This window comes from Acinonyx jubatus, chromosome C2 (assembly GCF_027475565.1).
Source record: "Acinonyx jubatus isolate Ajub_Pintada_27869175 chromosome C2, VMU_Ajub_asm_v1.0, whole genome shotgun sequence".
Taxonomy (NCBI): domain Eukaryota; kingdom Metazoa; phylum Chordata; class Mammalia; order Carnivora; family Felidae; genus Acinonyx; species Acinonyx jubatus.
The window spans coordinates 141337060-141364573 of NC_069384.1; the positions used below are offsets into that span (position 1 = coordinate 141337060).

General features: G+C 36.8%; 1 protein-coding gene across 14 annotated transcripts in view; it reads right to left on the bottom strand.

Annotated features, from left to right (window-relative positions):
• Window positions 1-27514, bottom strand: part of SLC4A7 (solute carrier family 4 member 7) — a 105767-nt gene that overhangs the window by 45192 nt on the left and 33061 nt on the right. For 5 of the 14 annotated variants that reach the window (XM_027040884.2, XM_027040882.2, XM_053221546.1 and 2 more), the window contains exons 2-7: window positions 18885-18966; window positions 14524-14670; window positions 9470-9608; window positions 8737-8897; window positions 7073-7261; window positions 4180-4548 (exon numbers count right to left, since the gene is read on the bottom strand). In XM_027040884.2, coding sequence (XP_026896685.1) covers window positions 4180-4548; window positions 7073-7261; window positions 8737-8897; window positions 9470-9608; window positions 14524-14670; window positions 18885-18966 — 1087 coding nt within the window. The remainder of the gene's footprint in view (window positions 1-4179; window positions 4549-7072; window positions 7262-8736; window positions 8898-9469; window positions 9609-14523; window positions 14671-18884; window positions 18967-27514) is intronic. The other 9 variants (XM_027040895.2, XM_027040891.2, XM_027040896.2 and 6 more) reach the window with 3 other exon arrangements.

Below are 27514 nucleotides of genomic sequence, written 5' to 3' on the forward strand. Positions count from 1 at the left end.
GTGTTAAACAATTCTGAAATAAACACTATTTCCTAAAACTTAGCTCCTTTCTCACCACCTTAGCTTAGCCAAGTTATTATGATCCCTCTTCTTTGACCTTTGTCTCTAAACTTCCAGAACAAGGTCCGTTCCTCTATTAATTCCTTTATTAAAATACACTGCCAAAGTGGAGAAAAAAAAGCTGACCCGTAGTTTTCAGTGGCTTCCACTGACTTCCATACAGGAAAATGAAGACTATCATTAAGGCCTTGGTGGCAGCTGCACATAAACATCAGTACATATACTTCTAACTACTAAATGTATTATATCCACAGGTGCATAATCAAAAGAAAACATGTGCAATTCCTCAGAATTGCCTCAGCCACTGGCTTCCGGAGAGAAGAGCAGGATAAGACCATGGGGGGAATGTAAGGACACAGTGGGAAGGGGAAGAAGAAATGAGGAGGAACCCATACTGATAAAGCCAGAACATGATCCGAAGTCATTCGGCTAGGTTAACCTGGTCATCCGGAACCTATTAAAATGGGCATGCCAAGTACAAGTTAGAGCTGTTCACCATGATCTTGTCTACGTGGTCCTTCACAGTCTCAGCTAAGATAAAGCTGTTTCCTCAATCAGTAAAGGAAGTCTCCCCGTCTGTGCAGTAAATTTCTGGTGCTCAGGATTACGTGAGTAAATTCCCCAAAGTTAAAAGTATCATTAGCGCAGATAGAAAGACTGAATTTCTTTGTATTTTCTTAAAAGAAGAAGCAATGTATGTACATATAAAATCAATACTCGGATTTAAAAATCATAGTTGGTAAATCTATTATTTTGCCCTTACACTTTTTTCTCACAACAGCATATCTAACTGGAGAAAGATAAAGCAAAGATATCAGATATCAGAGTCTTCTGTCACTAAAGGTTTGAAAATAAAAGTGGTTGGGGGAGGGGGGGCGCCTGGGGGCTCAGCCGGTGAAACATGCTGACATCTCAGAGCCTGGAGCCTGCTTAGGATTCTGTGTCTCCGTCTCTCTTTCTGTCCCTCCCCTGCTCATGCTGTTTCTCTCTCAAAAATAAACATTTTAAAAACTTAAAAAGAAAAAAAAAAAAAAAAGGAGTTGGAGCAGAGGTGCTCAAAGTGAGAAGGTTTTGTCCGCCAGGACACATCTGGCAAGATGTAGCGACATTTTTGGTCGTCACAACTAGGGAGTGTTAACTGGCGGCTAGTGAACAGAGGCCCGTGATGGTGTCAGACATCCTACACTGCGCAGGACAGCCCCTTGTGACAAAGGCATGTCCAGCCCAAAATGTCAATAGCGCCACGGCTGAAAGTCAGAAGACTGTTGCAAATACTACAAAACAGCTTAACTCTTTTACACGTAGTTAGTCTCTAAAATGGAACTGTTAGGAAAATAACTTCGTTCCCTGTCCAAAATGATACTGAGGCCACCTTCCTCCTGTAACATAACATCAGACTTCAAGGACACTCAACCAGAGTTTCTAGGTGCTTGAAGCACCAAAGGCAATTAAACAAGGGAATAACATATAGCTGTCCCTATTATTTTAATTACATACCTTCTATAGATGTCTTCAAACAGTAATTAGGAGCTTTTTCTTACCTTTAGAAATTCCCTCTTTTCCCTCCATTCTAATTTACTTTCTTTAAATCTCATGGCATACTTTTAGCAAAGGAGGAAAAGCAGCTTAATAATGCTCCTCGATTTTCAGGTAATTGCTACTTTTATCCCGTTAACAATATGGCCTAACAAGCCACTGTGAACTCATGTCACCTCCTAGTTACTATAGAGAATTTATAGCTCCTCATAGAAGCTGGTAAAACAAGAAATGCAGAGTGTTAATGCCTAGATACAGGTAAAAACAAATGCAAGGAATTAACTTTAAAATCACTTTTGTTCAAGGTGCCTGGGTGGCTCAGTCAGTTAAGCATCTGACTCTTGATTTTGGCTCAGGTCATGATCTCATTGTTTGTGAGATCCAGCCCTGCATGAGGCTCTGCACTGACAGTGTCCATGGAATCTGCTGGTTCCTTGTAATTAAAAGTGGTGATAAACATTTTTTGAAAGAAATCTATTTATTTATTTATTTATTTATTTATTTATTTATTTATTTAGAGAGAAAGAGAGACAGCACAAGCAGGAGAGGGGCAGAGAGAGAGGGAAACACAGAATCTGAAGCAGACTCCAGGCTCTGAGCTGTCAGCACAGAGCCCAATGTGGGGCTCGAACTCACAGACTGTGAGATCATGACCTGAGCCGAAGTCAGATGGTTAATCAGTTGATTAACCACCAGTTGAGCCACCCAGGTGCCCCCCAAAATTTTATTTTTTTAAAAAAGCAGTGCCTGGGAGGCTCAGTTGGTTAAGCGTCCGACTTCGGCTCAGGTCAGGTCATGATCTCACGGTTCATGAGTTCGAGCCCCACACTGGGCTCTGTGCTGACAGCTCAGAGCCTGGAGCCTGCTTCAGAGTCTACGTCTCGCTCTCTCTCTGCCCCTCCCCACTCGCACTCTGTCTCTGTCTCTCAAAAATAAAAAAAAAGTCAAAAAAGATTTTTTTAAGGAAAAATAAAATAAAAAAGAGTGCTAATTATTTCCAAGTAAATAATTCTAGTTATTTCTTTCTTTTTGTTCAGTTCCCTCATTATATATTTTCCATGAAGTACCAAAATCTACAATGAAATATTATAGATCTGAGTTCAATTCCTTGCTCTGGTCATTTATGGTATGATCTTAATACCTTTAATGTCTTTGTTTTCTTCATTTGTAAAACAGGGATGAACCTCATCAAATTGTTAGAATTATAAATGCGATATATTTAATATATCATTATGCCACTGTGTGTGGAACAATATTAAACAATAGTAGCTGTAACTGTCATCATAATTAATGTTACAATGATTTATCCACCTTACTTCCATCTTTTTATTTCTAAAAGTATATACATTTTGGCAACTACAATGAGCCTTGATGAAACATACTTGATATGTTTGGGGAAATTCAATACAGAGAAGTCTGTCATCTAGTGGTAGGACCATGAGGATTTTGTCGGGAGGACTTAGGCTTGTCACTTACTAGTTAGTTGCATGACTCGGGAAGTTATTTAACTTTTCTGAGTCTGAAGTCTCTGAAGATGGGTGTATCCACCTAACTTACACCACTTTGCCTAGACATTAAGTAGGCCAATATAATAAACGTAAGCTATCAGTGAAGTGTTAGGTGTTCTCAGTATTATGGAAAAATGCAGTAATTAATACCTGTGTGGTGATAACCAGTAGCTCGCAATCCTATGTCATACGCTTAGCTGTCAGTAAGAAGTAGTTACTAAAGAAGACTTCTTTATATAAACTGGGTGGAAAGATATAGATGTTTAAACATATGTATACCCAATATATTACAGAGAGCCAATATTACCATAATATATAACCGTAGATGAATTATGCCCCTTTTACCCACTAAGAAATAATTTTTCTAATTCACAGACAAAAAGAGATCCTCACTACGACTACAGGATTGCTATAGCCACGACTACAGGTCCTGAAAATTTCAAGGTGAATTTGGATTAAAGATAGATATGGCATTCAACAGAGAACAATTAAAGTCTATTCCAAATATAAAACTAGCCTTAAAATCATGATGATTCCTTCCAGGTAGCCACTGGAGAACTTCAATCTTCTCAGAGACAAAATGAGGAAGAGAACATTCGATCCTATTTGTGTCAGGAAGGTTAAAATACACCGCACTCTTTGGATAAAAGCACGGAACAGTAGATTAAGAGGCATATCGCCTCATGCAACTTATGTCCGACATGCGTTCATCACATCATGAATGAAGCGCACAAGAAGAAAAGCCACCGTTTTTTAAAAATCACGGCAAATTGAAAGATCGCTTCTAAAAATTCCTACATTTTTCTGAACTATCCAAATGCCCTGACCTGTAAAACGTCTGAAAATTCTTGAAAGGGCTACATTATGTGTATCTTCTTTGGAGTCGCTTTGGAGGTTAAAATTTTCTAAGAATTACGCTCCCTTCTACCATACGCTATAAGGAAAACAAACCATGCACAAGTCAAAGTTGTAAGCATGAGGTACATTTGCTGCTAAAGCTCCGTGCTGAGAGGCATTCCGCGTGCAAGAGAGGCAGCGGCAGGGGGCACCGCACACGGAGGGTATGAATAGTTGCCTGGAGTCATGCCAACATTGTCCTCAGCCTTCTGCTCCTGGCCTGTGGGCGCTGCCGAGTCTTCCTCGGGCGGATGAATTACTACTGTGGGGACAGCATCACTGGCAGGTGAGACCAGCAGCTCTGGGGCCTGAGGCTGACTCTGCTGGGAACTTCTGGAGGTCGGGCGACTGACGCTAGGGCTGGAAGGAGGGCTGTGCTGAGGGGTGGGTACTGGGGTTGGACACCTTGAGCCTGCAGGGCTTCCAGCTCTTGAAGAAGGAAGAAGATGACTGAGAAGAAGGGAGAAAGGCGACTCTCCTCTCAGGGAAAGGTTTGAGGCGGACAGGCCTGTTCGCAAAGAGTGGCGGGAGGCTGACAGGCCTTCCCCTGAGACAAAACAAATAAATGAAACACGATGAAGTTCGCTGCAGAAAGCAAATTGAGACACACACACACACACACACACACTCACAAAATCAATTTACAATGTAAACTGCAAGCTCCGAAGCCCCAAATTTGAAATCCATGCTATCAGAGTTAGCATGGCAATGAGATTTCTAAATGTGAGAAAGTCACTGAAAAGTTGCTGAAATTACCATTCATTCCCTGAAGGTGTATCCAAAAAAACAAAACAAAAAATACAAAACAATGCAAATGACAGACTGGGCAGGGGAATATTCTGTTAGTAATTACAATGCCCAATCATATAGCTTTAAAAAAAAAACAATATCAATGCAAAGTTGATAAATAATAAACAGCAAATGAGAATACGATTTAAGAATAATCCAAGAAATAAAACCCTAAACAAAACTTACAAGTACTGATAGCTTATATTCAGTGTATTTTTCCTAAACTGTACTGAACTGCTACAGACAATTATCTCTCACAATAAAAGTCGACATTAGCTAATAACTCTTAACTTAAAGTTGATATCAAATCTTCATATTAGTAGAGCATCATCTACTGGTAGTGCTCCCAGGTAAAATTCTAAAACATAAGACAAATTATAGGAATTTTTTAAAAATAAAAATATAGTGTCGATTTGAAAGGATATTCTTGTGCTCTCTAAAGATAGTAACACATGTCCTGAAATATGCCTCCATTTCTAATACAGCAGATAAAATTAAATAATACAATTGTTTAATCCAGCTAGATAATAAAGTATTTTTCACCAACAATGGCAATAACGAAATAAGTCTAGCATATTTCCAAAGGTCATATATATTTATATTTCAAACACCTCGTGTTCTATGACATGTACCTTAGTAAAATAACACTGATTTTAGGAAAAATATGGTATGACAGACAATCCCATATGACCTAAGTTATCAAAGCCAAATACTCAAGAGATCTCAAGACATATGAATCAACAAACCACCACCATTTAGTTTAAAACAAAAGCTACATGCAGAAAAACTGTTAGCTTACAGCTATAACACAACAAAATAACAGAATGTCCATGCTAAAACGGCATTTAAAAGAAAACAGCCATTGTGTTACCATTAAAAGGAACCAAATGACAATCAGGGAATCATCAGGAACCATCCACATGAGCAAAAAAGATTCAATAGGGTCTCTCTGAGTAAATGAACTCATTTCCCAAAAGTTGAGAGTATACACTACATGAAAGATGAAAACGAGAGGTAAAATGTGACACAGGTGGCTTGCTTTAAAATTACACTTACGCCCCGAAGTAAGTGTAATTCTTTCTTTTATTCTTAGGGTCACTTACGTATACAGAGGCATAACCTTAAACAGATTAAAAAGAGTTCTAATGGTCAAATGCTCAGAAGATGGTCTTGAGTATGTTTACACTGAGCTGCAAAAGACGATTACTGTCAAACTTCAGATGTATTAAATCCCATCACCAATGGCTGTTTGGAGAACACTTAAAAGCCATACTATTACTGCCGGGACAGAAAGGAGGAGCAGAAAGATACTGTGGCCCATCTTGCACTCCTCTTCACTCTAATCCTTTTAGGCCTTGAGTAATGGCAGCAGCTAGAGGCAAGAATGACCCTCATAAGCAACTCCAACCCTTTGTATGTAGGTTTTGCAGAGTCACTGTCTTCAGAGCTCTCTTCTGAGAGCCAAAATAGAACCCCAGGGCTGTATTCTTCTACTTTAAAAAGAGGGAGGCAAAGCCTCCGGGCGCTCCAGTCTTAAAACAGGGACAGAGGTAACTGGCTACAAGAACACTGCTGTATCCCACATGACCACTACCAGACCACGAGTGAGGGCGGAGAGCTAGAACATGTGGGTCCGTGCCACTCTCAGAGGTTAGGAGGACATCGGGGAGGTCATCCCTAGCATAAGAACAAAACATCCATAAAAACTTGCACAAACTGTATAAAGGGCAGTGAAATCATCAAAACAATGCCAGAACACTTGTTTCTGTGCAGCAAATAAAGTAAACTCAGGAAACGAAGAGAAAAATCACTATGAAAAACTCGAATACAGATAATAAAAGTTTAAACCCAAGACTTGGGATTTTAAGATTAAACTTACAGATCATAATTTATGCCTCCTTCATTTATTATACGAGAATTCTTGACAAAAACAAAAAAGCAAAATAAATAGGAAGAAGGAATTCAGGATTAGCTATAGTGACAGTGTTCTGTATGTCACCAATACTTAAATGTGCCATTTTAACTAGAGTGAATTTAAAATTTTTTCATCTAAACGATTTCTACAGATTAATGGTCACGTTGTCAAGAATGGTATTTTAGAAATGATATGTTTTAAATACAAAGATAACATTATTTTTTAAAAAGAATAAAAGGGATACTAAAATGACCCAAAGAATTATCTGTAAGAAATATCTTTCTTCTCCCAAATGCTAACTGTACTAGACTGGAATGCTGTTAGAGCGGAAGGGTTAGCGAAAATTGGATGCCACAACTTATCTCACCATTCCTTTCAAGCAAGTGAGGGTCAGAATGTTTCTTGCCTATATCTGCAAAAGATCGCACAAGGGGAATCCTACTGGTGAATCTTTTCTCATTCTGATGATGATGTCTCTTCAAAAGAGCTTCTCTGACATTTTCTCTTATGGACTCATCCAGTTGGCCAGAGGCTATCATGTTGTCCAATACCATATCTATTGAAAGAAAAATAAATAGATAGCAGCCATTGTTACTAAAGAAGCTAACACTTGGATGACTGTAACACAGAGTAAGCAATAAATTGTAAGTGGAACCTTACTGAAAAATAAGATCTTTAAATAGTTCTAGAAAGTATTATTCTCTTCTGATATTGTATAATGTACACGTAAGATAAATATGAACATTATCTAAGGAAAATAAACAAGTTACAAGGAGACCCTTATTTTAATAAGTCCTGTTATTTATTTATAAAGGGGCCCTTTATAAAGGGGCCACACTAATAGCTTCCCTGTAGTTGCAAGTGCTTTCCTGCTATGGACACAATAAATTCTATTAAAGTGAATATTCAATAATACTGGCTTCCTAAAACATGAAGGTATTTTATTGCTTCACTTCATATTTTTCATCAGAACTATAGATGGATATCTGGACTCCTTCATTCAGTAAATAACTATTTGCCTATTATGGTTGGAAATATAGCATTTAACTAAGCAGATCAAGTTTCTGCTCTCACTCCTCCAGAGGTAGAAATACCAGTGAGCAAATGAAAAGGTAAAATATCAAGAAGTAATAAATTCTAGGAAGATGAGTACATCGGGGTGTGAAGGGGGTGGGGGGAACTGATGTAATGCCATATGATACATTATTGTAGGGGCTGGACTATCTTTATAACTGTATTTGTAACTACTTTTAACCTATAAATAAATAAATATATATCTATATCTTTTTTTTTTTTTAAAACAGTGCCACTAATTTGAGATAAAGAGTCAAGTTTTGAAACCTGTAAGAGTCCTCTAACAGAAAACTGGAATCAACCTACCTAGCAGGTAAACTGTAACATTAACACAATGACTAGAGACTGGCATACAAGTGGACCCTGGATTATAAAACATTACATTGTAAATAATGAAAATATTACATTGTATTATGCGATCACTGCAAAGCCAAAGTAAACGTCTCCTACTCAAGAAATCTGTACATTCACAGGGAACTGACTTTGATATGAAATTCATACCTCTCTATACTTTCTAGACCTTTCTTCCTTTTCCTCCTCCTCCTTAGATTACTTTCTTTTTCCTTGTACCACCTGTTCCTTGTTCCCATGTGTTCAGTCTAAAAATAGGTAATACATTTAATGTATTCGTGGATCCTCCCCAGATACCTTCGTCCAAAACTTGAAGAAACAAAAGCTCTTTTCTCTACATTTCCCGAAACAGACCGCATATCCCACTTATGGCACTAGTCACTTTCTTGCTGGTACTGTAGTTGGGACTTTCTAACTCAATCTCCTAAACTCCATTAAAGACAAAAGGTGTTCTTTATATGTGTACTCCTCATGTGGTCCCACACAGGATGGAAACTCAACACAGAGCTATTAAATCAAGGGTCTAAAATTCCACCACATTTCCCTAACTTAAATACCTCTAATTGCAGCGCAAATTAAATATTAAAAAAGGCAGACTACTATAACCTGCTATTTCATCTAGAGTGCTTGCTCTCATATCCAGCATGACTGTTCCATTTAAGATGCAACTTCTGAGTTCAAAAAGACTATGCAAAGAGAGAGTTGCCACATAAGGTTTACTCCACCGGTCACCGCCATCTTCAACATCCTCTTCAAATTTCAGCCATCTGAAATGTGTAATACATAAAAAATATTTTATAAATAATGAGGATTATAAATAATGAAATCCTTATTATTTGCTTCTTTTAATATGAAACACATAAACCTGTTCTTTTAAAGATAAACAAAGATCACCGCCACCAACCACAAAATTTGGCTACAGACACATCTTTGCAAATCAAACTAACAGTCCACGGTATCTATCCTCCCAGGTTACCTTACAGCTCCTCCTCCTACTCTATCGCAACAGTGACCCGCTGTGGAATTTCCATAGTTTCCACTTCTAATTCTCTTTGAAACTGAAAATATGCAGCAGGATCATGACTTTTCCAAATGTATTTCTCTTATCAAAGACATTAGAAAGTACAATTCACATAATCGCCTTCTGTGCTGTATTAAAGTATTCCTTAAGAAAACGAATTTTGAGAATTAAGAGATACACTGAAGATGTAACTTCTAGACACAAGGAAATTCTCTGCTCGGTATTTCAAAGCACCAGGTAGCTCATAAATTCATTATATTTACATTACAAGAAGAAATCAAGAAAAGCCAACTAAATACTGAGACTCAGTATTACTACCTGGCGGTTTCTTTCCATTCGTACTCTTCTCCATCTCTGTAACACAGTTCATCCATTTCCGTAAAGAGGTCATGCGGAATGTGCTCTTCATCATCATCTTCAGTGCCAAGAATGAACTGAACTCTTTGGGATGGTGTGTCTTAACAAAAGAATTTAAATACGCTCAAAAATTGCCACAATTCATTCAAAGATAAACTCAGTTTGAAAGTGACATGTTTTTGTGATAAATAAATAAATAAATAAATAAATACACTCTTTTATTAAAATACTATAAATTTTGAAGGAAACAAGGACCAACAATCTGGAAATAAGAGTCTCACACAGAGGTCACCTCCACAGACAAAAAAAAGAAAACCTGTATGGTAAAAATAAACAAATGAGGGATGCCTGGCTGGCTCAGCTGGTAGAGCATTTGACCCCTGAATTTCAGGGTTGTAAGTTCGAGTTGCACGTTGGGTTTAGAGATTACTTAAAAATAAAACCTTTAAAAAAAGATAAACAAGTGAAACTAATCTTATAAGTGATGTAAAAACAAATAAAAAAAAGCAACTTCCAAAACCATGGAACACTATGCTCAAAGACAGGACTTTTTTCTCACTCAAAATACAAGAACATGCTGGAGAAAACAGAATTTGTAAAAATATCTAATATGTAGCTAAATTCAAGAGTGAAAAAGGAAAATCTCCAAGGTCCAAAAAATGATGAGAAAAAGCAAAGCTAGGGGTCTACAGAAAGTGGCCTTTCCTGCTATCGTAGAGAAGTAAAACTCTTGTCAGCTGAGGTTAGGGAGGCAGGACAAGTCACTGTTAAGAAACAGATACCGCACTTGTGGCATCTGAATTTAAACTACACAGTACAGGCTCTCAAGAGAAATCAGTATAAATCCTAGTCCAGGACAGTGGAAAGCCCCGTGGCCACCAAACAACCAAAAGCACCAATTGAAAACAAAACCGAATCCTGCTGAATAGGAGACAGGAAGTCAAACTCAAAATTTACACCAAAGTAAACAAAACCTCCAGGCACTTACACGTGCAATGAACAGGTTAAAGAGTAGAAGGAATTCACATAGGAAAAGACAAATCTGAAGAAATTAGACAGACTGCATCAATGACAAATAAAAAGATGGGAAACAGAAAGTTAAGAGATGTAGAGAACAGAGTAAGAAAATCAACCAGGGGGCACCTGGGTAGCACAGTGGGTTACGCTCTTGGTTTCACCTCAGGTTCATGGGTCTGAGCCCCACATCACGTTCTACACTGGAGCCAGGGCCTGCTTGGGATTCTCTCTCCCTCTCTCTCTCTCTTTCCCTCCCTCCCTGCTCACACTCTGTCTCTCAAAACAAATAAACTTGAAAAAGGAAAAGAAAAAGAAAAAGAAAAAGATAAAGAAAAAGAAAAAGACAATCAAACAGGAAGAACCCCAGAATGAAGAAAATACAAAGAATGGGGAAAAAGCAATAAAAACTGTATTAGCAAATTTTCCAGTATGTATATCACATGGATCTTCATATAAAAGGACTACCCTTGGACCTATGCAGGACAAACTAAAACATACTGTGACTGAAGTTACTGATGTTTTGAAATTTTCAACATTTAGGTCTTGCAATTCCTTCATCAGATTTATCCCCAAGCAGTATTTCTGGTGCTACTGTAAGTGGCAATTTCTGGCTGTTCATTGCTACTAGAGAAATATATGGAAAGATAATTGATTTTGTAGAGTGCAACCTTCCTAAACTCACATAGTTCTGTAGTTTCATAGACTGCTCAGGATTTACTAGATAGATGATCCTGTATGTGTAAATAAAAACAGCTTTACTTCTTCCTTTGCAAGCTGTAGGCCTTTAATTTCTTTCTTGCCTTATTACACAGGCTAGGTCCTCCAGTACTATGTTCTGTAGAAGCAGCACAGAACAACCTTGCCTCTCTCTCTCCAAATCAGAAGGAGAAAGCATTACATCTCTTCAGCACTAAATGTGACATTAAAGAAGTTTCTTTAATAGATGTTCTGTATCGGTCTGAGAAAGTTTTCTCTTATTCCTTGTTTGCTGAGAGTTTTATCATAAATGAGGATGGAATTTTGTCAAAGGCTTTTTCTGCACCTACTGAGATAATTATATGGCTTTTCTCCTTTATAGTATAAATATGATTATTTATATTGATAGTTAAACTTTACACCAACTCTGCTTTTCCACAGGTTATCACACTAATTTCCTATTGCTGTTGTAACAAATTACCACAAGCCTGGTGGCATAAACACAAATTTATTCTCTTATATATAATTCTGGAGTCTTACAGTACTAACATCATGGGGCTGGTTCCTTCTGCAGGCTCTAGGGGAAAATCCATTTCCTTACCTTTTCTAGCTTCTGGAAGCTGCCTACATTCTTTGGGTCTGAACACTTCCCCCTTACTACAATCACTTGCTTCTGTGGTCACATCCACTACTTCTTTGATCTGTGGCCTGCCTCTTACTAAGGACCCCTGTGATTGTAACTGGCCAACCTGTATTATCCACTATAACTTCCCTATCTCAAAATCCTTAACTTAATCACATCTGTAAATTCAAATTTGCTATAAGATTAACATTCACAAGTTCCAGACATTAGGAATTGGGACATCTTGGTAGGCATTATTCCCCCTAACACAGTCATAGTATCCTCTTTAGATACTGCTGTATAAAATATGTTTTTAGTTTGTTAAGAATTTCTGAAACTACATTCATGGGAAATATTTAGTTTGTAATTTCATTTTCTTATAATATCTGTATCTAATTTTTGTATCAAGGTAATGCTGGGTTCATAAAAATGAATTAGGAAGTGTTCCTTCATCTTCAATTGTCTGGAAGTCTGTGTAATTTCTTCCTTACATGTTTGATGGAATTCATCCATGAGCTCTGTGGGAGTAAATTTCCACTATTAAACTGTTTTAGACTACAAATTTAATTTCTTTATACATATAGGGTAATTTAGGTTATCAATTTTTAGTACCTTTTATTCTTAACGAATTTTCCCATCTCATCTACATTATCAATTTTGTTGGCATAACATCAGTCATAATATTCCCTCATTAGTCTTTTAATATCTGTAGTGTATGTACAGAAATATTCTGCTACTGGTAATTTATATCTTTTTTTTCCTCCTAATCACTCTAGCTACAAGTTTATCAATTTTACTGGTTTTTTCAAAGAATCAGATTTCAGTCTGATTTCTGCTATTGTTTTTCTGAGTTTTATTTTATTCATTTCTGCTTTGGTTTATATTTTCCCTTTGTTTTCCTTACTTTGGTTTACTATGCTCTATGTTTTCTCTTAGTTTCTTAAGTTAGAAATGTAAGTCACTCATTTCAGATCTTCCTTTTCTAATATAAGGGTTAAGTGCTATAAATATTCCTCTATGCATTGCTTGGGCTTCATCTAACAATTCTCAATATATATGGGCAGTCTAACTTTGCACAGTACCATGCTAAAGGAACCTGCACATCAGAAGCATGTTCTCACTCCACAAGATTTTATCTCAATTATTGCCAGTACTGTGTTTTATTTTTATGAGTTCAAAATACTTCCTAATTTCTGTTATGACTGCTTTTAACACATGGGTTATTGAGAAGCATCCTGTTTAATTTCCAAATATCTGGGGATTTTTCTTGATGTTATTGTAGTTTAATTCTACTGTGGTCAGAGAATACACTTTCAATCTTTTAAATGTATTAAGACTTGTTTATGGACTAGAATATTCTGCTTTTGTTGGGTGGAGGGCTCAATGAATGTGAATATCAATCCATCTGATAATGTTATGTAGGTATTCTATATCCTTATTGATTTTTTAACTTGTTCTATCCATTACTGACAAAAGAGAGTTGAAATCTACAACCTTATAAATGTATCCAACAACTATACATTTATCTATCTTTTCAATTTTATCAGTTTTGCTTCATGTATTTTGAAGCTTTTACTACACTCATATTCATTTAGGATTGTTACACCCCGGTTTCAGCAATTTAATTTTTATGTGCCTTTGTGGGGTTCTCTTCATATTTCTTCTTGAGTTTTGTTGAACTCCTTGAACCTGTGTGTTCAGAGTTTTCACTAAATTTAGAAATTTTTCAACTAGTATTTCTTCAAATTTCTTTTCTGCCACCCTCCTTTCTGGCACTCCAATTATACATATATTAGATTAACTGATATTGGTCTACAAATTATTGATGCTCTATTCACTCTAGGCTTTTCTGTTTCACTTTGGGGTAGTTTCTATCACTATTGTCTTCAAAATCACTGATCCTTTTTTTCTGTTGAGTCAAATCCTCTGTTAATCTTACCTAGGGTATTTTTAATTTAAGATACCGTATTTTTCATCTCTAGAAGTTCCATTTGGGCTTTCTTACATTTCCAAATTCTCTGTTCATCACAGTTACATCTTCCTCTATCTTCTTGAACATTCAAAGTAAACAGTGTAGTTGCTTTAACATGCTGTTTTCTAATTCTATCAATTCTGTCATTTCTGGATCTGTTTCTACTGATTTATTTCTCTTGGTTATGGCTCATATCTTCCTATTTTTCATATTTCAAGTAATTTGTAGATATCAGATAGTGTGAACTTTACATGTTTAAGTGCTAGATTTTACAGTATTTCTTTTAGTAGTATTATACTTTGTTCTGGCAAAGACCTTTAATTTAATTTAATTCTTTCAAGACCTGCTTTAAAAATTTTTGGAGATCTACTGCAGATTTTTGTGCAAAACTAATTAAGACCTGCTCTTATGGCAATACCCTTCTGAGAACTCTACACAATGCCCTGTATGTCAAGGTCTTTCCACTCTGACTGATGGGAACACACCCTATTCCCAGTCTTACGTGAAATCCAAGAACTAGTTAGCCTACTAAGTATCTTTCTTGTAGAAAAAATATTCCTTCAATTAGTATTCTTCAAGACTTATAAAATATGTATGTCTAAATTACAGCAGACATAAAATTTAAGAAAGAAAATATCCCACTTTTTTGACAAAGCTTTCCAAGAGAGAATTTTAAAGTGTTAACAGAGAACTACTGTCTTCTCTTACCATAGGAAGGAGACTCCCGTCCATCTTCTTTATCTGATTCTTTATCTTTTCTCCTCCGGTGGTGATGTTTGTGTCCCCGGTGCCTGTGACGCCGACGACTCTCTTTACTAAACGGGACGTGAACACCAATATAAACAGCTCGATGACCTAGCCAAAAGTTCAGAAACATTACTGGTTTTCCAAAAGGGACAAAGGTAATATACACAATAGTATACCAAATTTTGCTTTGATAAAAAAGAATTATATGTAAGTTCATGTAATTAACAGTGTTATTTCCTGTTCTTTTATTTTACAGAGCACTAAACAGAATGTTACATCATGGGTTAATACCACTGACTGATAAACATACTAGATAAACAGGTTTCTTGTGTAAGCATTAGTTTGCAAGGCTAAAAACGTATTTTGAGAAAGAAATCATAGTATGCAGACATAAATTTATTCCATCTACATTTAACGTCAACCCTAGGTGATAGAGATTCTTAAGAGATATGTCTTAATGATAATACTTTATAATCAATATTTACAAATGGACATTTATAAATATTTATTAAAGTTTTGAAAATCCCAAATCAGTAAGGTCCAAATTCCTGAAAGCTACATTAAATGTAAATGGTCCAAATATTCCAATTAAAGGGCATGAATTGTCAGATGGGAGAGGGGGGCAATGCAATAAGGTTATCATATGCTTCTGGAATATAAAAGGCCACTGCTGATGCTGCATTATTCTGAGTTTATACTGTAACCAACAAAACAGTTATAAAAGGCAGTCTCTGCTTTTGCCCACTAAATAAAACTTAATCAGGGAACTAGGACAGCTAGCAGCACTATATCAAATACTGAGGCATGAACTTGATTTCTTAAATAGTTTAAGTAAAGTTCCTATCTAAGCTGTGTGAAGTGAAAGGGGTGGTGGGCTACAAATTTAACTAACTTGCAACTATGCAAAAGCCTTCTGACACACAGCTGCTATTTGCCATTATGTACATTTAAAAATTAACACGCTAAAATATGAATAGTCAAGGACACTCTTTTCCTAACAAATTTCATTAAAATGGCCAGAAAATAAATACTTCAAGAAACTCAAGATCTTCATCTTTACATGAGATTTGAATGTACAGCCAATCCTCATTATTTGTGAATTCTTTATTTTCCAGTTTGCCAACTTGCTAAAATTTATTTGTGACCCCAAAATCAATACTCCTAGCAATTCTGCAGTCATGTACAAATATCCAGAGCAGCAAAAAATGTGAATTGCCCAAAACACACATACCCAGCTAAGTCTGAAAAAGGTGACACTCTTGATTTGTTTCAGTTACCAATATATTACTATCAGTAAACTAAATAATCACATTCAAAGTAAAAGAGAACTAGACCTATAGAAACACAATGAATTAAAATTATCTGCTTAAACATCTTCCAGGACCTAGCACTCTGCCTAATATATGGTAGGCCCTAGATTTAAAAAAAAAAAAAAAAAAAAATGTAGAAATTAACTACCAATTTTTTTTAATGTTACCAGAGAATCCCAAAATTAAAAATCATTTATATAGCACTGGGGTGGGGGGGGAAGCAATGATGAAAATGTTCTGGAATTAGTGTGATGATGGCTACGCAATACAGTGAACATACTCTAAAAAATTAATTACACACTTTATTTTTTTAATGTTTATGTATTTATTTTGAAAGAGAGAGAGAGAGAGGGAGTAAGCACAAGCAGGGGAAGGGTACAGAGAGAGATGGAGAGAGAGAATCCCAAGAAGGCTCCACGTTCAGCCCAGACCCCGACCATGAGATCATGACCTAAGCTGAAATCATGAGCTGGATGCAGGGGCGCATGGGTGGTTCAGTCAGTTGAGCGTCCGACTTTGGCTCGGGTCATGATCTTGTGGTTTGTGGGTTCAAGCCCCGAGCTGGGCTCTGTGCTGACAGCTCAGAGCCTGGAGCCTGCTTCAGATTCTGTGTCTCCCTCTCTCTCTCTCTCTGCCCCCACCCCCACCCCACATACACTCTGTCTCTCTCTCCTTCAAAAATAAATAAACATAAAAAAAAAAAAAGAGTTGAACACTTAACCACCTGAACCACCCAGGCACCACTAATTTATACACTGTAAGATGATAAAATTTACGTTAAATAAATTGTACTTCAGTAAGTAAAAAAAAAAATTATAACAAAACTCATGATTACTATCTAATTTTAGTGAAACTATTTTCTTTTGAACACTACGGAAAAATGTCAATTAAAGAGTCACATTCTCATCACTGTGCCCTGGGAATTACAAAGTTGCACTCAAATTAGTATTAATGGGTTCTGGCACATAGCCCCAGTACACCAAAGTAAAAATAAATTATAGGAGTTTCCAATTTAGAAAGAATACATAAACGGGAATATGCCAGAATCCAAAGATTGGGAGATCAAGCCTTATCGTTTATTTGGCTCTTATTATCACCCTTGGTGTCCTGTTATAACTTTTTCTTTCCTTTTTCTTTAACCTTTAACTTTATTCTGTCAAAGACCTATTCAGACAAACTCTGAGATAAACTTAATCTCTCCCTCAAACTTGATACTGAAATTTAGATACGTACAAGGTGCGTAAAGCTAAAGGCTCTGGGGTAAACAAGGGAAGCAAAAGAACAAACATATAGCTAAGTCTGCTCTTCACGTTCTGGGTCACACATATTTGAGGGGTGACATTAAATGCTAAACGATGGATTCACCACACATTTTAATTGATAAAATTATTGCTAAACATTTCAACTGCCCTAGTCCCTGGAATTCACAAAATCTAAACCTAAACTTATAGATAGCAGAGGTTCCTTCTAGAAGCCCTAGTAAGCCTAGACTTTCAAAGTCAATTTTAGGGGCGTCTGGGTGGCTCACTTGATTGAGTGTCCGACTTCGGCTTAGGTCATGATCTCACAACTCATGGGTTTGAGCCCCATGTAGGGCTCTATGCTAACAGCTCAGAGCCTGGAGCCTGCTTCAAATTCTGTGTTTCCTTCTCTGCCCCTCCCCTGCTCATGCTCTGTCTCTCTCTCTCTTTCAAAAATTAATAAACATTAAAAAATAAAAAATAAAGTCAATTTTAATAAACAGGGCTTTCTTTCATCTCATAATATGGAGAAGACTTATTTGCCTCTTTCCATGTCCTTTTTAAGAGCAACAGATTAAGGCCCCCATATGGTACCAGCTTTCACAAAAAGCTGTAACTTAAAAATGTAGTTCCCAAAAAGACCCCAAAATAAATCTATCAAAACATTTGCCACAAACACCACCCTAACCAAGTATTCAAGGTTAACGTCACCAGTAGGTCACATTGACATGTGTCCTCTGACATGATACCTTGAAAAGAGCACGTCACTTCTGTGGTTTGTTCCCCAAATATCTATCATCTCAGTCTGTTCATGTAACATTAGACAAACCCAAACTTAGAGACATTCTCTAATCACTACCCTTCAAATATGCTGAGGTCATGAAAAACAAGGAGAGACCAAGAAACCGTCCTAGAGAAGACCGAGGAGATGGGACAACTACATGTACTACCAGATCCTGAACTGTTCAACTGGATCCTGGAACAGAAAATGCACATCGGTACAAAAACTGGTGAAATCCGAATAAAATTTGTACTCTAGTTAACAGAAATATACCAATATCTTTCTTCATTTTCATTAACTTACGATGGTCATGCTAAAATTTAAAAAAGCTGGGTGAAGGGTATACAGAACACTCTGTACTATCTTTGCAACTCTTCTGTAAATCCAAAATTATTTCAAAAGGAAAAAAAAAAAAGAAACCATTTGCCAAGACTTGTTCCTGGAAGACAGACTAGCAAATAATTCATTTGCTCCATAATTCTATGCTGAGGTTATTACAGCACTTCAAAAGGCTGATGTAACAGACCTAGAATATGAACGTCTAGATGACAACTAGTGATAACTGTAGCTTATTAGTCTGGCACTCTAGTTTGCTAAAAACACATATTACGTAGCTTGCTAGAAATGAAAAAAAAAAAAAAAGAATCAACTGATTTTGCAACTGTGGTATTTTAATTTCTCAAGGCAAGTAATGGTAACCACCAATGAAGTCTGAAAACCATGGATTCTGAAATCTACGTTATGTCAATACTTTCAACAAAGATAATCAAGGAAATGTTCTATTAACAGATATGAGTATGGTTACATGGGTGTTTGCTGTATTATCCCTTAAACTATATTTAGAAAAGCGTTAAAACATTCTCCCAAATGGTATGCTCTACCTCACAAAAACGAAAAGTTCCACAAATAGCAGGTAAAGTTTAAAGAACAGTAACAAACTTTCGTTAGTAATTTATCCTGCTATACATAGGGTATTTTAAACAAACTTACTTTCTAGTTCTTCTTTTTCAAACTTGGTGTTCACAGTTGAGCTGGTTTTGCCAAGATCCACAACGGCTTCTTCATCAGGACCCTAAAATAAATTATTCTCATTTACTCATGACATCAATATACACCAAGGACCTTCTACTAATAGGGGCATTATTTGAAATAGTTAAAAAACAGGTAACAGATTACCTTCCTCGCAAAGAACCTCGCAAATAATTCAATTCTTATTATAGCTAACTGCATTCTTTTTAAATTATTCTTCTAGGCTTTTCTCCCCCCCAATCCACAGATTATTTCAAAATTTCTTGGTAAGAATTGAGGTGACAATTTTTCATTGGTCCTTCTATGGCAGTTTACTAAGTAACTGGTACGTATATTCACTTCAACAGAAAGACCATCCAGATCAGAAATGAGAGAAAACTGGGGCTGAGGGGTGACCCTTAGATATCAATATGGAATGTTTTCTTTATTGTTCTTTGCTCTTGGGTCCTCTAGTTAAAAGTGAACACTGAATGCAGCTATACTGGGTTGTATTATGGTTCCACATAAAATGATCAAAAATGAGTCTATAGATTAAATATGTAGCACCACTTCCACTGCAAATTAATCAAGAGCCAATCAAAGTTAGAAGAACTTTTCATTTCTCTGCAAAGAAAAAGCCGTGACAAAATTTAACCTTTAAGGAGATCCTAACTTTGAGTTGTCTAAGTCTACCTTCATATTTGTTCCCTTCCTCAGTTCAACAAAAAGAAACATCTATATTGTAAAATATTGCAGAGACTGTTTTTAAGAGAATAAAATTTTAGCTTTAACTTCCCTTCTGAAGCTTCTAACTTAACTTTGAAAGAAATGTTATTACGCTCGAGATTCTGTGCCACAGATAGAGACAGATGAGCAAATGCCCTTCCCTCAAAAAGTCTTCAATTTGAGCTGTAGCCCTCCCTGGACCCTGGCCCGGCATGCGTCAACTGCAGCTGTGCAAGGAAATATTCGGCCTGGCCAACGTTTCCCAACGCTCGGAGGCCTTGCACTTTGTCTAACACAACTACCACAGGGGCACCCAGACTGGGCGGGCAAGGAGGACATCACCACTTGCAGTTCCTCAGCAAAGTCTATTCCATTTTAATACTAGAGAACAGTGTACAGTGAGGCAACAGTGGCCAAGGACTGTGCTATGTCCAACCAAGCCTGGGACCGGGGAGACACGCTGAAGGAAGACTTTCAAGAGTTTGCAAAGATATGCCAAGGATCTGAGGAAGAGCTGGCCGATATTGAACAAGCCCGGCTGAACTTCGAGAGGAACACGGGGCAGCCCACAGAGTCTGTGCTGCGTATGCAGCCCACTGAGGAACCCAGGATACGAAACGTCGTTCAGCAAACCAATCACACCGGAGAGGGCCCAGCCTATGATGCTTTTGCCAAAGAATCAAAGCAAAAGATGAACGCAAGGAAAAGGATGGTCAGGGAAGAGGCTAAAGACCCAGAAATGACCTGGAAGGGGCTGGGGGCTTGATGAAGACACAGGTGGGATACCCTGGATCCAGTTGTTCAAAGCAGGCAAAAGGATGAGCAACAGGAAATGGACACTGTTCTGACTCAGATGGAATCGAAGTATTACAAACCTTCCAAAAGCAGGAGTAAAGAGCTTTCAAGAAAGAAAATGAATCTAATTCATTCTCTTTGAAGGTCCTTATGCTTGATTGGTACTTTTGCAGGCAACAGAGACCACTGGAGTTATAGAAGAGAATTAAATAATAATAATAATAATAATAATAATAATAATAATAGCAACATTAATTACAACATTATTAATGGTCCACTGAATATTACTCTTCTAGAATACTTCTTTATCCATCCAATTATAGTACTTTTCAAGTTTTGCAAGACACATTTTCAGCCATTCCCATTTTTATGGGTGATCTTATAGTCCAGGATCTCCTCTAACACTCAGAATAAACCAGAAAGAACCGTAACACAGTTAGCTTCTAACCACTGTCAATGCCCAAGCATAAACTGAAAGACTAGTTTAAGAAAGAATCAAATAGGAGGTTGGTTAAAATGATCTTCTGAATTCTCCTCCTACTTCTGATCTACAATATCACACTTTTGCGTATACCTTTTTTCAATGTATACACTAGATTCATACACAACTGTTCCTTATTATCTAAACTGTGTCTAAGTTCTCTTATCTGAAAATTCAGAAACTGAAACAATTTGATTAAGTTTTTAAACAAATCCCCTGCTACCCAAACCCTCAATTATATGCTTCCCAAAACTTCCCCAAAACCCAGAAACAGTACATTAAGGCAATGCAGATCTTGATATCCAAACTTACTTTCTGAAGGTTAGATATCCAAATATATAATCAGATAGATTTGGCTATCAAGAGGTTGTTGTATAGGACTTTGAACGACCGGTGTTCAATTTAATACAGAAAACTCAGAGAAGCTAAATGACTTACTAAGGTTCCATATCTAAAGGAGTGGGAAGCAGGCTGTGTAGACTCCAAGATATTTTCATATAATGGACTAACAAAGAAGACCAAAAACAAACACGATTTACGGTTCTTCAAACTGCCTCACAACAATCATACACCCTTAGTAATGAGGAAAGGCTAGAGTAGAAAGTATAGGAATACACACACACACACACACACACACACACACACACACACACAGTACAAGAAAGAGTAGTTAGTAATTACCACCCATTAAACATGTCACACTCTGAAATTTGTAGCTCTCCTCCAGTGATTTCATGCCCAGGTACAAAACACAAGCAGTCTCCTAAAGGACAATTATCCAAGAGGTAGCATACTGTGTATTCTTAAAGGGATTAACTGCTCCCATTCCAAACTTTCATTAGCAGGAACAATTGCCAAGATAGAAAGCTAGGAAGCAAAACATTTTTCTCTTACCCCTAACCAAAAAAAACCTCTTTTCTTTCTACACAGATACACTTACATGTTTAGATGTATTACCAACACAATCAGCTAACACTCAAAAATAGCTTAAGTTGGACACCTAAACATCTATCATACAAAAATCCTCCCAATATGTCCAAAAAGTGGCATGTTGAAAAAAGGGTGCCATCAGCATATCCCCTCATGACCCACCCAGCTTTGCTCCCATTCCATAGTGTCTGTGAAGCCTTAACTAAGTCACTTCACTTAAAGCCAAGTAAGAAGATCATTTTATTGTGACTGGGCTTTCAACAAGAATGTTTTCATGTGTAACTGGCAGAACAAACTAAAGTTCAAACTTTTAAAGTCTAAAAATTTACAATACTAGTTCTGTAAAGACAGGGTTGGGGGGAGGGTTCGTCTGCATTTCTCCCTTCTCTTAAAAATTTCTCGTAGCTTTTCGACAGCTGTGCAACATGAATCAAAAAGGCAACCTGCTATAAATGCATTTACATTAAGGAAGCCACACAAATTGGTCATCTTGACATATTACGAGTAATACAACAAAGTATTCAGGCTGCATAAGGCTAAATACTGAAAATCGCTAAGAACAAAGCCATCAATGCTTCAAGGGGGTAATACATTTCTGAATTAAATAGACTGCATTTTAAATCCTATCATTTTAGGATAATGCTTCAAATAAATATATAATATAAAGTATGTTAATATACCGTATAAACTACATTTGCGTTAACATATATACAAAAAAATGCACGTACGTAATAAATCTTCGGAAGGCTAACTTTGAAACTGCTAACACTGTCTCACACTAATGATTAGGAAAGCAATTACACACACATGTAGTGTGTAGATTTTTTTTGTTACAAACATGTTTAATTTTAGTCATTTAAAAAGAGAATGAATTCAAATTTCTATCTGTTAAAATATCACTTATTTTTACATTAGCATCTAGAAAAAAACTCTTCCTCATTTTTTAACTCCAAGAATATAGTGGAAAACTAAAACCAGTAACAGCAAAGAGCAACCCCTGACATCAAAATGTTCTTAACATCAGATAAGTGACATAGGCCGATGCCTATGAAGTCTTCCTAAAAAGAAATAATGCTAAGGCATTAAGAAAATTCAAATACACGGAAGAATTAAAAAAGCACCCAAAGTATGTCAATGTAAGACTGACTCACTCTAATCTTAAAAAAATTATTTTGCCTTAATGTCAAATTTCTATCCCATTTCTATTTATAAAATAAGGTAACTATTCAGAGTACCATGATAAAGTACCAGTGTTCCATGATAAAGAAGACAACAGCTTTAAGAATTAGCCATAAAAGATCATAATGAAAATTTAAATTCTCTATGTATGAAAGGACACATGCACAAGGTTATTTATTTATTGCAGCTTATAACGGGAAAAGACTGGACACAACCCAAGAGTCCCTTAATAGAGGTATGGCTACACACCAATGGAATACCAAGCTACTGGGGGGGAAGAAAAAAAAAACGAGGACAGTCTATGTACGGGCATGAAAAAATATCTAAGATCTATTATAAAATGAAATACACCAAGGTAGAGAACAATATATATGGTCTGCCACTTTCTGTGTAAGAAAACCCCCAGAATAGGAACATCTGATTTTGCATAACGAAACACTGGGAAGGACATACAAGAAAAAGAAAAACTTATTACCCATGGCAGTAGAGACAGACTTCTGAATTCATTATTGTTTACATTGCTTTGATTTATTTTAACTGTGTGAATACAGAGGCTTAAGTACGCCATGTTCTGAAAGTCATTTACCTATCTATCTTGGTGCACGGTGGGAGGAGATACTACATGAAAATGCCAAGCACAGGGCATAACCCACCCAAAAGGCTCCCATTTTTACTGAACTAAATGAGGAAACTATTCTGTGTTTCTACAAAAAATGCTTCCCTAGATTAGATAAGCCTTATGAGTTACAAACAAATATCTATTAGTTTCCTAATTAAAAGTGAAGTGAAGGCTTAAAATGTATCCTGAACAGTATTATGGTCATATAGAATTATTCACAGGAAATGCCTACATAAGTATCTAGGAGAAAACGCCAAGATGCTGCAACTAACTTTCATAACAATATAAAACTATTACTTTAAGGGATTGCAGCGGGGGGCGAGGGCGGGGGGGGGGGGGGGGGGGCGCGGCGGCACCTGGGTGGCTCAGTGGGTTAAGCGTCCGACTTCGGCTCAGGTCATGATCTCATAGTTTGTGAGTTCAAGCCCCACGTCGGGCTCTGTGCTGACAGCTTGGAGCCTGGAGCCTGCTTCAGATTCCATGTTTCCCTCTCTCTCTGGCCTCTCCCACTTACTCTCTCTCCCTCCCTCAAAAACAAATAAACATGAAACAAAATTTTTTAAGAGATTTTTTTTAACGTATTGTAAATTCAGACATACCTAAAGAACTTGTTAAAATTCACCTGCCGTTGCTCTACATTAGACATGCTGATTCAGGAGGCTGAGATGAAGAACGAGTGTGTCTATGTATAATGACCTCCTTATGTGATTCTGATGCACACCGAAGTTTGAATACCACGTCCTTGGGTTATGATTCAGACTGAAGTCCTACATATTTAAACTGCTCTTCACTAAAGACTGCTTCGTGCCCTTAATCATTTTAGTAGGCCTGCCTGGGACCACTGCCAGCTTCATTTCCATGGTTTTGATCCTTCAGAAAATGAAAAGTACATTCCAATTCACAATACTGTAAAATTATTATACACTTTCACTGTAATACACAGAACCCCAAATCTATTAGTAGAGTTCTAAAAGTTGATCTGTATGTTAGAAGATTACGCCCAAAATGTGCAAGGTAATTTACCAAAGTATATATAAATAACAATGTTGTCCCCCAAAATACAAATTTCCTCCAAATAATTCCAATTCCCAACCATATCCCCAACTACCACCAAGAGGTGAACTTAATTAGAAAATTTTAAATTTATGGCCAAAAAGCTTAAGAGTAAGGCAAATAATCTTTCCTAATCCAATTAAAGAGAGATCAATATTCAATGACCACCATTTCATAAAATAAAAAGCCAAAGAATGATATTCATAGTTTCTAAAGAACTCATTTAGTATTTTTTAATTCATTCATTACTCTAAAAAAAAAAAAAAAAAAGCAGAAAAGAAATAAAAGGTATATGGGAAATTATTGCAAATTTAAAACTGCAAATATTATTTTTATTTTTTTAATGTTTATTAATTTGAGAGAGAGAGAGAGAGAGAGCGTGCACATGCAAGCAGGGGAGGGGCAGAGAGAGGGAGACAGAGAATCCCAAGTAGGCTCTGCGTGGTCAGAACAGAGCCCAAAGCAGGCATCAACCTCACGAACCCCGAGATCATGACCTCAGCCAAAATCAAGAGTCAGACACTTAACACACTTAACTGACTGAGCCACCCAGGCGCCTGTAACTAAAAATTTTAAACTCAGGCAATCATGCAATCACCACAGGAAAAAAAAAAAAAGAAAGAAAATTTTGAAGCCTTGAGAAAAATGCTTTGTCCCCAGACACAGGAGGAACTGGGCAGATTCAAACACTGTAACAAAAAGCCTTCAGAAATTTATTTCAAATACCACCGTTAAAACTAAAGACAATGAGTTTTAAAAGAAAAATTTCAAAAGAAAAAAGTGGAGAAATGGAAGAATGTAGGGGCGCCTGGGTGGCTCAGGCGGTTAAGTGTCCGACTTCGGCTCAGGTCATGATCTCGCGGTCTGTGAGTTCAAGCCCCGCATCAGGCTCTGTGCTGACAGCTCAGAGCCTGGAGCCTGCTTCCGATTCTGTATCTCCCTCTCTCTCTGTCCCTCCCCTGTTCATGCTCTGTCTCTCTCTGTCTCAAAAATAAATAAACGTTAAAAAAAAAAAATTAAAAAAAAAAAAAAGAAATGGAAGAATGTAAGAGTAAGAAAACTGAAAGAGGTATGGGGCAATAAAAACTGGCAATTAATGGCCTCCAACAGTAAAGAGGATCACTGGAGACACTCTACTGTCACACGCTTCATTACAAGGCACAAGAGTAATGGGCAAATGGAAAGCCTCATCAGGGTTCTACTTGAAATTATAAATCACAAATATGTGTTACTTTATTTCTACGAGGAGATGCATTCATTCCAAGTTCTAATTCAGTACATCACACCAAAAAACATACAGAAATCGCTTATTTTAGGGTTATCAAATATGTATATAGTTATTGACAGAAATAAGCATAGTAACAAAATCCATTTCCAAAACAGGTTTTTAAAGAAACGATGTAGACTTCATTGGTGGTATAAATGCATAGAAAGGCACAGGCATTCTGCACCAAAGGGAAGAAACCATGCACACACAAAGATCCAATAGATGTTTTTCAGCAAAAGAAGGCCCAGTAGGTTTCCTATCATGATTCCCCATCTTCAGTCAGCATGGGGTTCTCATTACCTAGGTATTTTTAGAGTTCCATTGCATTTTTCTAGTGTCTCCCAACAGGAGACAGGCAGGAAATCCCTCAGCAATATGGTCTGTTTGCCTCTTCTTCCCCTGGATAATACCCCTGGATCCCCATAAATCCAACAGATGATGAAAGAAATCTCATTCATTTAAAGACCAGCAATTAAGGAACTCATCCATTCATTCAACAAATATTTAGTGAGTGTATACTGTGTGCCAAGCATTATGCCAGGTACCAGGGATATATCAGAGAATGAAAAGCGAATACAGTCAAATGTCCAGCTCAACAATTACTTTATAGCTGCATGGCTCCCAGTGATGAGAAATCCAGAGGTAAATGAATTGTCTTTTCCGTTCCTAATGAATAAATGAGACCTCATAAGTATCGACAGGTTTTACTTTTTTGGTTCAATTTTCTGATTTTATATGTACATTTTACACACACACACATGCACGCGCACACACACACGCACAAAGCTTAAGTGACTTAAGATCACACTGAGCTGGTCAAAGAACTAAAATTAAACACCAGGTCTCTAGTCCCAATTAGATGGGTTCTTTATCCACTAGACAACAGACCAAGGTCACTAAAACATATGTTGAGGACACACAGTACTTTTTCTTTACACCATTTCTCAAAACTTATAATCACATATTTGTGTAACTACTACTTTGGCTTTCTTTACATGTTTATGCAACTACTCATTTAACTTCTTTCTACTATCTTCCAGTAGAAAAATAAGTTCCAAGATGCAGGAAATCGTGCCTGTTTTCCTCACCACTATATCCTAACATTGAGCAGGACTCTTAGTTAAGCTCTCTAATAAATACCTGAATGTCGAGTATGTTTCAAAGGACAAGACACTCGGCTAAAAATTTCTACTGGATTCACTCAAAAACTCCTTACGAACACAATTAAAGCTCAAACATACAAAGGTACTCAATATTTTGAAATTTAGTAAATTGGTTTAAAAACAAAAAAGCCCATCATCGACACATGATAAAACCTAAATTCAATTCACAAGCAGGAATTCGCAGCATAATCAAACAAATGAGGTTTTATTTGAAACAGATTTTATAACTACATAATACATTTCACTAATTCTTCGCCTAAGTCATTTTCCTACCTGCAAAAGCAAAATCTGTGATGTGTATTTTCTTGGCCAAATGATCAAAAGTCAAACTTTAACATGTCAAAGGCATAATATTGAGGAAAAAAGAAAGGCAAAGATTAACAATATATTCATAAATCT